Source organism: Phyllostomus discolor, chromosome 5 (genome assembly GCF_004126475.2).
Source record: "Phyllostomus discolor isolate MPI-MPIP mPhyDis1 chromosome 5, mPhyDis1.pri.v3, whole genome shotgun sequence".
NCBI classification, from domain to species: Eukaryota; Metazoa; Chordata; class Mammalia; order Chiroptera; family Phyllostomidae; genus Phyllostomus; species Phyllostomus discolor.
In genome coordinates, this window is record NC_040907.2 from 166,659,795 (window position 1) to 166,673,112 (window position 13,318).

The 13,318-nt window shown below is 44.6% G+C and overlaps 1 protein-coding gene across 1 annotated transcript in view; it reads right to left on the reverse strand.

The window, feature by feature from the left end:
* CACUL1 (CDK2 associated cullin domain 1) overlaps positions 1–13,318 on the reverse strand; it is a 53,489-nt gene that overhangs the window by 5,374 nt on the left and 34,797 nt on the right. Inside the window, exons 6-7 of the mRNA XM_028513641.2 lie at positions 9,277–9,366; positions 5,949–6,087 (exon numbers count right to left, since the gene is read on the reverse strand). Of these exons, the coding sequence (XP_028369442.1) occupies positions 5,949–6,087; positions 9,277–9,366 (229 nt within the window). The remainder of the gene's footprint in view (positions 1–5,948; positions 6,088–9,276; positions 9,367–13,318) is intronic.

A 13,318-nucleotide genomic window follows, 5' to 3' on the forward strand; every position in this document is an offset into this window, starting at 1 on the left:
GTTTGTCCTGTCAGTTTCTCAGATGATAATTAAGACAAAGGACTAAAATGCCAAAGAACTGAGTAACAACCACCGATTCACTAGCTTTTGGGTCTGCCCAACACTCTGCCCTTGGCCACTTTTCTTTTCCTTGTATATCTCTCTCAGCCCAGAACGACGAAGATGCGTCCTGTGGCGTGAAACACCGCCCACGGGCCAGTGGGCCCCGGGTTTAAACCTCCAGCTCCGACACCTCCCCGCGCTTCAGGCGCAGGTCCAAGCGCCCATCTCCACCGCCCCTCGGGGGTGTGCACACACTGCCAGTCTGCTGTGGCCGGGACGGACGCCGACTCCCCACCATCCCCACACCTGCCCCAGCCTTCCTCAGTAACGGTACCACCAGCCGCCCAATGACTCGGCCAGAGTCCCAGCTCATCCTTGATTCCTCTCTTTCCCTCACTCTGGAACATTTTATCCCCAAACATAATCCAGAACAGACCACCCCTCACCCACTCCACAGCGACAACCCCACTCCAAGAAACTAGCATCTCTCCACTATACAACTGCAGGAGTCTCACCATTGGTCCAGACGAGAGCCACAGGGATCTTAAGTAAAAGCATAAGATTATTTCATGTCTCCCATTAAAGTCCTTCAGTGGGTTTCCAATGCCCATAAAAAGCAACTCAAATGCATTCTCCCAGCCCGGGGAGATCCCTCCTCTCCACCCTCCTCATCCACTTCTGTTCACTGCACTGCAGCCACTCTGGCTTCCCGTGTGTCCCTGGGACACGGGAGCACTTCTGCACTTACTATCTCCTCTGCCCACAACCCTCTCCCCCTGGTTAGCCAAGTTAGCTACCTCCTTGTCATCTACTCCCTAGCTGCAACGTCTCCTCCTTGGGCTTGACACTACCGTGTCAGCCCGACAGTCCCTCGTCCACGCCCCGGTCACTCACTCTCCCCCCACCCCCGGCACTCGGTTTCATCTTCCTCACAGCACTTGCTTGGAATAGTATGTGGACGTATTTGTTATTTATCTCCCTACCTCCCACTGCAAGCTCCCTAAGAACAGGAGCTCTGCCTGCCTTGTTCACCCGGTACCTGGAACAGTGTCTAGCACACAGCAGAAAATAAGTATTTGCTGAATTAACAAATTAGTGAATAATTCATAAATGGCCTCAACAGATGATTAAAATGCTAGTTCAAGTGATGATCTTCTGCTTTTGCATAATCTTTCCGATTACCAGAACTTCCCACTTGTGTTCTCTGGTCCTGCCCAAGACTGGGCAGGAAACCCCTTGCTGGGCTGGAGAGGAGTCGGAATGACCAGCAGCGGGACGGCACAGGCACAGCGAGTGCCTCTGGAGGGCCCTCCTCCCCTGCTGTGCCTCTGGAGGGTCCTCCTCCCCTGCTGTGCCTCTGGAGGGCCCTCCTCCCCTGCTGTGCCTCTGGAGGGCCCTCCTCCCCACTAAGCACCTAGAGCACGCCGGGCTCGTGGTCGGCACGAACCGGCCTCGGGCGGCCTAAAGAACTCTCAGCGCAGGTCCCAGCGCCCCTTTTAAACGTCTCTGCTGGGACCGCCGTACCCGGCAAGCCAGCTGCGTGTCTCACGTCACCACCACTTCCAGTGGCACCACCGCAGCAGCGCTCACCAAGTGTTCTGCACCAAGCGAGTCAGTGCCAATCAAAAAGAAAGGGCAGGGTTTTCTATCTGGAACCTCGGCTTCTACAGACAACCTTCATTCCCAACCCCCCACGCTAAATAAAAACTGAACACGCAAAAAATAACAGAGAAAAATGCAGACGTGAGAACGACAGGAGAAAGGAGGAGAACGTGAGTGTGAAGTGCGCGAGAGGCGGCCAGAGACACCACCTAACGAGGCAGGTACAGCAAGGCACAGGCTGCGCCCCTGCCCGGACCCTGCTGCTCCGCGGAGAAGCCCCGGTCTGCAGGGGCAACCTGGCCGGCTGACAGGCCAGCAACACCTCCACCCTGCAAGGTTCTGTTTGGTGCCGGCAATCTGGGTACCAACGACTCAGAAAGGACATCTCATCTGCCCTTGAAAGGCAGTTGGCACCAGCTCTGAAGAGGGCCACAGGCAGCCTGGAACGCGACATTTCACCTCAGAGCACGCACGTTCGAAGTCCCCACACCAGCAAACGGTCCACGATGCGACCTTTGACAACAGACTCCAACCCGCCTTCTCTGACAACAGTCGATTCGATCACGCAGGTAACAGATAAAAACAGCACATTGATCTCAGCTTATATGTTAATTCTGGCTGTGAAATAAGTCCACATTGAATTTCCACGCACCTAAAGATCTTTTTCAAAAACTCCAGCTCAAATAAGAATCTGTCCAATAAATGCAAAAGAAGATATATCTGAACAACATTCGTGCATTATTTCAAAATATTTCGAAGACTCACTCTGTGCCATCCGCATCACAGCTGCCCCCTGCCTGGAGGGACCGTACATCATGTAAGTGGGACATAATCGTAAACGAAAATAGTTGGCAAAGCTGGACGGGAACCATGTGGTTATTAGGTACAAACATAAAGTGACTGCTCACATCCAGAACAGCCAGAAACAGAACTCTTGTTAGATAGGTTTTCACGCTTTTTTTTTTTTTTTTTGATTAGTGGACACCATTTCTTCTAAAACAATTTGAGCCAGACCACATCCAGGGAGTCATCCAAGCTGGCAGGGCAGGGTGTGGAACGAGCTGGAAGCACGGGCAGGACCTGCCCACGGCTACACAAATGGTGTCGCACACCCCGCTGGGCCAGCTCAGTGGGGGGACAAGTGAGTCCGAGAGTGTCAGCGTGGGCAGCACCTACCCTGTGCTAGGCACCCATCAGAATCATCTGTAAGGCAGACCTTAATCCTTATAAGCAAGTGCGAAGAAACTGCTAACTTAATTTTGGAAATGGCCCAATTCAGTTTATAAAACATTGCATCTTATCATCTCCTGGACTACTACGTTTACATTTCAGGCAGAAGGTGTATGAAAGAATTCCACTAAGGGAAACAAAAAATCCAATTTGCACCCAAGCTCCAAGGCACTTCCTGGAATATGACCAACCTGGCCTCGGCAGAACAGTGCCATGCTAGCCCTTCATGTTCAAGGGCAATGTGACACGAGACCATCTACGGAGGAGTCAGTGACTCACCCTGACCAGGTTCTGCAGAAGGGCTGCCACACACCAAGCTGCCCTGCACCCTGTGGTTCCGAAACGGGGGTTCAGACACGCCGCTGGGTGTGCGTAAACAGCTGCCCGTACTGCTCTGAAAGATGAGTTCAAGGTGTTCGGAGACATCCAACCTCCTAAACTGCCTCACGGAAATAAAACTCTTCAGGTGGCTGTTTGTTTTTTAAAGACACCAATAGTTCATCTCTAAAATTAAAAGCAAACATTCAAATAAAACATAAAAGCACAGAAGACTTCAAAATTATGGTGACTCCCCCCTCATGTTTATTAGGGGAAAAAAGGTATACTCAGGTTATTCTGCACTTATTTTAAAATATGTACGGAAAAAATTTTCACTATAATTCAAAACACAAAAGCCAGAAAAAGGCAAAACCTGATATAGCTACACAAAGATAAAAAAACTTCTACATGACTTAAAATTAAAAAGAAAACGCAACACCATAAGCAAAGTCAAAAGACAATCTGAAAATAAACTGTCTTATCACAGGCAAAGGATCAGTATCTTTACTACAGACAGGACGCCTTGCAACTAAGAAAAAAAGTAGATTAACAATCAAACAGAAAAATGAGTAAAGGACATGAACAGGCAGTTTACAGAAAGAAATACAAGAAAATTTGCTCAGCCTCACTCACAACGAGAAATGCAAATTAAACCAACTCTGAATAAGCATGTTTCACCTGCTAGATTGGCAAAAATCCAAAAGATTAACAATACACCCTGTACGAGCAAGGCCACGAAGGACAAGCACTTTCAAACTCTGTGGGTGCGTATGCAAAAGAGCACAATCCCCCATGGAGGGCGATTCAGCAATATTAATCAAAACTACAACTGCATTTACTCCTGACCCAGCAATCCTACTCACGGGATTCTGCTCTCCAGCTACACCTGCAACGGGTACAGGGGTGTGCAGGGACAAAGGTCTTTGTTACAGCATTGTCAGTAATCGCAAAAGACTGGAAGTAACTCAAGTTGCCACCCGCCTACTGGGGACTGGTTAAATAAGTCGTAGTGGATCTACCCAACAGAATGTGTAAGACATGAATAAAAGTAAGAACACAGATTGTATTTGCTTTTGTCTGTATATTAAGAAAAACGCTGGAAGGAATCATAAGCTAAAATAACGATTACCTAATGGGTGGGAGCAGATGGGGAGACAGGAGAGAAACTTCTCAGTGTAGGCTTTTGATCCTCAATGTGTATCATTTTGATTTTTGAATCACAAATATATCAGCTCTTCAAAAAGGAGTAAGTAAAACTACTATGGCATTAAATGGCCCCATTCTGTGTATGAAAACAATACTGCCGTTAGCAATATTACAGTTAGTGTCAGGAAGCAGGTGACCACTGGACCTCGGAGAGAAAAACCAGCCGTTTGCACTCCCCCATCTCCCGCGGGCCTGTCCTTCCCTCGCCCGCTCCAAGACAGCCGGGTGCAGAGGCCTGTCCACCTGCACAGCCCCCCGAGCCTTTCCACGGGTGGGGTGGGTGGCCAGGGGGTTACTCGGTGGGCCCACTGCCACACGAGCACAGAGGCCACCAGGACAAACCGGGAGACAGTGCCAACCCACAGGCCAACAAGTCATCTGCTTTATTTCCTGACCTGTGCTGAAACTAGAGACCCAGTAACAGTCATCTCGGTCAAGGCCAATATTCTGAGATCTCATTCGGCCTCAGAACCTGTGGAAGTGCATGTCCATCCACAGTCCTGGCGAGACAAGTGAGCCAAGGATCAACCGACTCCTGGTGGCCACGGCTCTGCCACGGTGAGGAACCCGGTACCTTCCTTTCCGCAACTGTCTTCCTTCGATGCCACAGACCCCAACAGGAGAAGATACGTAAAAATGTGAGCGAAGAGTAAGAATTATGAAAATACAAGGCACTATGTGACCTTCAGGGACACGATGACATAATAGGGTGTCTTCCTATAGGAATCACAACATTTTTATACAATTTATTTCAGTTGAAAAGATGTACTCTGCAAGATTGTCTGGGTTAGAGCCATGATACTGAATCGTAAATTTTAGAGAAATTACCAAAGTGTATATATCAAAACCAAGGCAGGCAAACTTTCTGGCCACACTAAAGAGATACCCTACTTTTTAAGAAGAAACAACTAGAATTTAGGGCAAAGTGAAAATATGAGAAACAGAATCTAGCCCGGGCCAGATGGCTCAGGTGGTTAGAGCATTGTTCCGCTACCGAAAAACTGCGGGTTCGATCCCCAGTCAGGGCACATGCCTCAGTTGGGGGTTTAACTCCTGGCGTGTATGGGAGCCGAATGACCAACATTTCTCACATCGAAGTTTCTCCCTCTCTCCCTTCCTCTCTCAATCAGTGAGCATATCCTCAGGTGAAGAGTAAAATAGTAATAATTAAAAAACAGAACCTACAGCCTCTTTAGAGTAGCTTAGTCATAAAAGTACCTTATAACTGATCATAAAATTTCTGCAATGCTTTTGCAAATGTTCAGAACTCATCTGAGGCAATCTAAGTTGGAAGGGCTGTCGGGGGCTGCCCAGCCTAACTGCCCCCAGTGAGAAATCCCTTCTTCAAAATCCACGTAAGGGAAGAGCAGCTTCCACAAAATCAAAACCCAGCCCAAACACTCCACAGACAGAGGCTCCCTCCCTCTCCAGGGAGCAGCACCTGGACCTTGCACAGTTCTGCCCCGTCTGAGAACCCTGGCGCCCCTCCCCTGCCAGGCCCAACCGGCCTAAGGACGTGGACGTGCTTTGTCACGAAGGGAAACACTTGCCTCATGAAACCGTTCTGTATGAGCTCCCGCTGCAGCTTCTGGTCTTGCGCAGCGTACTCGGAGAGTTCGGACTCCACCGCGGGAGGGAGGATGTTCGGGATGAATTTGGAAAACAGAGCCGGAGCCATCTGCACCCACTCTGCGAGGGAAGGAACAGATCCACTGAGAAAATCATGCAGACAAATTAAATGAAATGGGAGAGTTTTATTTTGTTTGTTCAATATATATATTAAACCACACTTAAGTATAATCCCATTCCGATAAATAACATACAAGAGGTTCAATTTCCTTTCGAAAAAGAATTTACAGCGTAAAGAAAGCAGATGTTTTCACGTTTTACTGATATAGCAAAATGTAATGAAAATTATATAACAGAATTTCATTTATTTTTATCTTTTTACTGAACTTACTGGGGGGTAACACTGGTTAATAACATTATACAGGTTCCAGGTGCACAACACTGTAACACACCATCTGGACTGTACTGTGTGGTCACCGCCCCAAGTCATGTCTCTTTCCTCCACCGTTCACCGCCCCCCACACCCTCTCCTGCCTCTGAAACGGGTCTCATCAAAAATCCTAAATATGAGGGAACACAAGAAGGAGATAACTGAGGAATTCGGCACAGGAGGCAACTGGGAGGCAAGAGGCTCGGTGGGAACACCAGCCCTGTGAAGCTCGGTTAAAACAATACGCTGGACGAAGAACAGAACTGGACAGGGAGCAATAAGAAGACATATTAAAAAGTTCTACAAAAATGGAAGGGAAATTAAACATTTAACAAGCAGGCTGGAGATAACTAAGTACTTTTGAAATAAAAACCTATTTTGACCCATGCTAAATGACAGCACATTAAATATATATAACAGTAAAAGAATTAAAGTTGTTTATTAAAAATATAAATGACCAAGAGACTAATCGAAAGGAAAACATTCAGAAATAAAATAGGCAAAGGGGAGTCTAAGAAAGATATCTGCATTAAACATGAAGCAGTATTTTTACTCCAGAACACTTTTACAAATCACTAAGACCAGATAAGTGAACGACAGGGTTGAATGGTTTCCAAGAAGAAAATACACAGAATGGAAGCCTTGTTAATAGTCCCACAAGCCTGAGCGGAAATGAACACAACCCCTCCCCCTCCCGCCTGAACCCTGACTGTAAAGGACGGGCACCTGGCGCAGGGGGCCCTCACTGAGCCTGAGCGCGGCGGCCCTTTGGGGTTCTTCCAGTCTGGCCCTCTCAAACGTTCCCTCTTGGAAAACATCTTAGCTACGTATGTTAACAACCGTAAGACGTCAATGCTCTATTTATTCCAGTAGGCTCAATGTGAAAATGGTAACATCTGTAAATATCATTCTAAATCGGAAAAAATTACACTAATGCTGTGCAGTGCTGAGTCATTGGTAAGTTAAAAAGAAATTTTTTTCAACAGAATAGCTACCTTAGTGATGGCAAATAAATAAATAAATAAATAAGGCCCCAAGAATGGCACAAGGGCCGATCCGCTCACCCCTTCTACACTAACTCATGGCAAGATGCCCTCAACGGGGGACCCCACGTCTGGCTCAGCTCCAGCGCCGTCTGGAAGGAGCCTCCGCGCAGCGCTCTGGGCAACCGCGGACCAATCAGCGTGGGCTGACGGAGTCCCACAGACCTGCCACTGAGGGGACTCCCAGCAGCCGCTGAAACGCGGGAGGAGAAACAGAGCGTGTGTATTAAACAAAGGGCAGGCTGGGATGGGTGGCTGCAGCTACTTGTAAGCTGTGCTCCTACAGATCAAATGAAAACACACCCAAAATGGTCACAGAATTCAGAATCTCCAAGGATTAGAGCCCAGGAAGAATCTAGTTTAAAAAACTTTCTCGGTTGATTCAGATGCATTCATCATTATACAAAGATCGGCATGTGAGAACCACCACAATGAAAGAAACTTTTCCACTTAAAATTCAATTTTCAAAATATTTTAACCTTAATCTGTCAGATGAGCAAAGCTGCTTTAATAAACCAGAAGCAAAATGGGCAAGACATGTAAATGTCAAGATGTGTTTCATTTTGTATCTCAGAACATGCCTAGGGTTACGAAAGGTTAGTCCGTGATAAAATTCATGTTTTCGAAAGGACAAGTCTCAAATACAGTATTCGCCTCACAAGTACTATGAATCCTATTATAAGAGCTCAAACTTAGATAAAATAGCATTTAGAGAACAAGTGTTTCTACCCACAGTGATTATTTTTATTCTGCAATTTATCACTTACAAATAAATGCCAGAGGTTTTATGATAAAGCTGCCTATTTGGGAGGCAGAATGTAGAAATCTGTCAAACTGCACTTGGATGCCTTCCAGAATGAAATAAACCATTCATAACCTAGCACTAAAAGTCCATGAGCCGTTTCATCACATTTAGTAAAATGAAATTCAAAATTCCACAAAACTAGAAAAAGAAGAACATCAGCTTATTGGACACATGTAATAAAATATTTCTGCTACCTTATGTAAGTAATTACATTATACAGGTAATCTGTTAAAAATTATGAAGAATAAAACAAGACCTGATTAAATTTAAGTACTATTAAATCTGAATACTGCGGAAGTCACTAATTGTTTAAAGTGGCCTGAAAAAGAAGTATCTGACACCACACTCTACCCCTAGTACCACCATTTGGACCTGGTTTCCATCTTCAGCAAGTTAAATTCTGACATGTCTTTCACAGTAAGCGAACAAGCAACCAGTTAAAATAACCACTGGACCCAACTGTATAGTAATCACAGTTACTGTGAGCATGCTTCTTATATTTTCAGAGACTGTGTTAAGCAATTGAGACCAGGTTTTATTTCATTGAATCCTCAAATGACAAAAAAAAACCACAGAACTGTAATTAAAAGTAATCCCCTTTACTGGGGGGATCCAGCCCAAGCACCCCAGTGGGTTCCTTGCAAGTTACGTAACAGGCCTAAGGAGATGGGATAGTGGATGTGGGGCCTGTGCACATGTGCAGTGCGGGGCGGAAGTGAAGGAGAAACTCAGTAACAAAAAGGACCAAGGTCAATGCTAGACACGAGAATCCATTTCACCAAAAGTGTCTCCCACAAATTAGGTCCTGTATTTCCTGAACGAGTTGGTTTTCACTAGAAGACGGAGGATTCCAACTGAGACCTGAGTTTACATTTCACCATGGTGAGTACCGACTCATTTTTTTTGCTGTAACAAATCCAGACGCCAACGGGCCTGAGAAAACACACAGTGAAATGCTCTCCTCCTGGATAAGGCTGGAATTACCAGAGACAGATGAACGCAGCCCCCCAAGACACGCCGTGGACATTTACCTGGTCTGAGAGTGTACAGGCCTTTCACGATATTTGCCATAGTGGAAGGTGTGACCTGAAACGGTGTCGACTGGGCTTCTAAAAGTAAAGCTGAAAAGAGAAGAGAAAATGGGATATAAAAATGATGTAGCATTCACTGTCAAGGTTTCTCCTCCTATTACAATTTCTCCCAAAGGCAGAAGGGTAAGTAAATGCAAGACAAGAACAGCCCAAGAGGGCAAACGGGAGAGTTTATATACAAAAGACTTTTTTTGAATCCAATGCAACAGAGCTCGATCTAACAAGTAAACAGGTGCCGTTCTGCTAGAATACTAATGGAAATGAGTCAATTCACCGAGGTTCGGGAAGCAAGCAACGCTTTCTAAAAGCAGTGGCATTCACGGCGCTCAGCGAGCCGAAAGTGCTTCCCATTATGTTGGCAACTCGAGAGACTGGCACTTGGGGATGAAATGTTCTCTAATTCTCTCAGTCACTGCTCTTTCCCTCAAACCGACATTGTCGAGGCTCTCGGGGTCTTTCTGAAAGGCATGTTGCTAGTCATTTCAATAGCTGCAGAGTCAGACTGACTTTCTGAGTCAATCTGACTTTCCCCAAAGCTGCAACTGTACGAGCTTTTTTCCCTGCTAAAGAGAACAGCCCGAGCGTGCACCATCACCCTCACGGTCATGGCTCTGGGAACCACAGGACCCTGCCTGACCGTGACCAGAGGGGCAGTTTCCTTTCAGGTTATCTACTGCCAGACAAAAATTTTATTAGAACATTTTTTAAGGATTTTATTTATTTATTTTTAGATAGAGGGGAAGAGAGGGAGAAAGAGGAAAAAAAACAATCAGTTGCCTCTCATACACCCCCAACTGGGGACCTGGCCCGCATGCCCCCTGGCACATGTCCCCTGACCAGGAGTCGAACCGGCCATCTTGCGCTGTGAGGAGCACCCAACCCACTGACCCACACCGTGGGTCAGGGCTTATAAGAATATTTTTAAATGGACAGGAACAATTTCTCTAGATAACATCATCAACAGATACAAATAAATTCCATTACTTAGGGGATACAACAGATACCGGTGACTCAAAAGAGTTCATTTTTAATTTATCCCTCAAAGATCTACAATTTACTAACCAAAATACTTTAAAAAACTTGGCATAATTTTACTGTACGCCGGGCTTGTGAATCGGACAAGCTGTCCAAATGCCTTTTTAAAAATGAAAACGTGGCCAACATGTCTGGCCGTCTTACTCGGCCAACGACGACTTCACAGTTTCAAACACACTTTGTGAGCTACTCTTGAATCTATATGATGAAGGCCAAAGGTGCACTGTTCAAGTTCATCCTTCGGATTTTATCAGCAGATAGCTGTAATTCTGGGTGGCATACTCTATCTGTTAATCCATCTTCCTACTTTTTGACCAGCCATTTTGACCTTCAATAAAGTCTTGTTCCGACTGATGACTACCTGATAGGAGGGCAGCTGGGGGAGGGTGGGTGAAAAGGGGGAAGGGATTATGGACAAACTGGCAGGTACAAAATACTCACAGAGATGTAAAGTACAGCATAGGGAAGACAGCCAATACCATTAGCAATTATGAATGGTGTCGACTAAGTACTAGACTTATCAGGGGAAACACTTGGTAAGTTATGTTGATGTCTAACCACTGTGCTGTATACATGAAACTAATGTAATATTGTCATCTATAATTAAAACATTTTTTAAATATTTCTTTTAAAAAGTACTATTCCAAGTAACTCTTCATGTTCAATGAATATTCATCATATGGTCAAATACTGGGTTGACCAAAAAGTATAGTTTTTCCCATAGAATAAAAGACACACTTTTCATTTTCGCCAGTAACTTTATTGATCTGGGTATTTTGAGTATGTCAGCTATCTCCCACGTGGTAGATCGTTGATTGTTCTCAATGTCTCGATTTGATCACTGTCAACGTCACCTGGTCTACCCATCCGTGGAGCATCGTCCAGCGAGAAATCTCCGGCACGAAACCTTGCAATCACTTCTGACACGTTCAATCAGTCACAGCACCTTCTCTATACACCGCACAGATCTGTTTTTGCATCTCAGTTGCAAAAAACCTTTCTTGCAGTAATAACGCATAATATGCTGAAAATGTTGCTTATTTTCTTCCATCTTCGATATTGAAATGGCTACACAAAACTTCACCAATTTCGATGAGTTTTTTTAATGCACACTGATATGACAGCTATCACAATACAATCTAACAAAATTGTTTTGGGTGAAGTTCAGGACAGTTGTCCTAAGCACTACTAGAGCCATCGTATGAAAAAAACAAATGAACTTTTTGGCCAACCCAATAAATATATTTGCAAACAACCCTTACATAACTATGTCAAAATAACCCATGTCAAATTTGATAGCTATGAGAAATGATGAATTCAGATTAAATTACACGTAAAATGCATATAAATTTATTTAGGATGAATTAATTGAAAATAATTACATTAACAAATGATCATTAGAGTTGAGAAAGTGTAATATTCCCTAAAATCCCCTCCATCCAAAACTCTTTTTAGGAAAACACTGTTTCAAAGACTTTCTAGTTGATCTCCCCTTTTGAGGAAAAAGAAATGGAAATTTGGAGAAGTGGTAGCTTGAGAGAGGAAAAAATATTTGTTGAGTATTTAACAGGTGCTAGATCCTTACATATGTTTAAGTCTCATAATCTTTCCTTTAAAATTTACCTTCTCACAACTAAACTCTCATCTACCTTTTTTTAACAGATAAGAAAACTGAGCCTAACAACAAAACAGAAGAAAAAACACGGAATATAACTCATCAAAAATCACAGAGCCGGCAGGTTACAGAAGAGGCCTGAGAACCTGCATCTCTCTCTGAACCCTGTACGGTTTCCGGCCACCGTGCTGCCACTGAAGTGCTGCTCTCGTGGGCGAACTGGTGCTAACAGAGTGTGAGCCTTAGTAACAATTTTCTTCCAAGAAGCATTCAATTTTTAAAAAAGCAAAGATCCCCAATAATCCCACTGATTGTTGACTGTCAGTAAATAGTTTTAAAGTAGAGCAGGACCTTAGAGAACTTCTAGTGCTAAGCGCTTTTTTACAGACTTTGCCATTGAGGCCCACAGAGGTCAAATGCCCTCCTGAAACGTCACCTGGCTTTTTAATAGCTGGACTGAGACCAAAACCCATCTCCTCTGCTCTTTCAATTACCCCCCAGAACCACCAGCTCACCCAGGGACTCCTCGCTTTTATTTGAGAAGTAATTCTTAAATCAAACTAAAAATACATGGCTTAAAATTTTCTCAAACTAAGCCCTGGCTGGCGTAGCTCAGTGGATTGAGTGCGGACTGGGAACCAAAATGTGCCAGATTCGATTCCCAGCCAGGGTACATGCCTGGGTTGCAGGCCATAACCCCCAGCAACCACACATCGATGTTTCTCTCTCTCTCTCTCTCCCTCCCTCCCTTCCCTCTCTAAAAATAAATAAATAAAATCTTTAAGAAAACTTTTTTTCTCAAACTATAAGGGTCTGAACTAAAAGGCAGAACCTAAGGAGAACACCTGAAATGTCGTTATTTAAAACCTTCTGTGCAAACTGATCTGTAATCTTCTACTGCAACTCAACGTGTGCTTTCTCAACAAACTTTTACTATTAACTGACTCATTTTGTTGAATTTGCACAGAATATAATACTACAGAGAGATAAGTGACTAATGTATATCCTAGTATGTCTGTTGTTTTCAAAGTTGAATACCAAGTAAAAATTATTTTGAAACAAAATTTTAATACCAGCCAAGAGTGGAAGCCATTTTATTCTATAAGCATAGATGCATGAAAATGATGACCATGCAAAGATAGAAAACTAGCTTTACATGCAGTGAGAAGTCACTTTCTTCATTCGTGAAACAGCTACTAATACAGGGCATTTGAGTCCGATTACTAGCAGAACAGGTGTTCATTCTGCCCTGCTGCACTGGCTTTAACATATGGCCCCCAAATTCTTCTGGCATGCCTCCCATCGCGAGGTGTGTCCATGTCCACTCCCCTG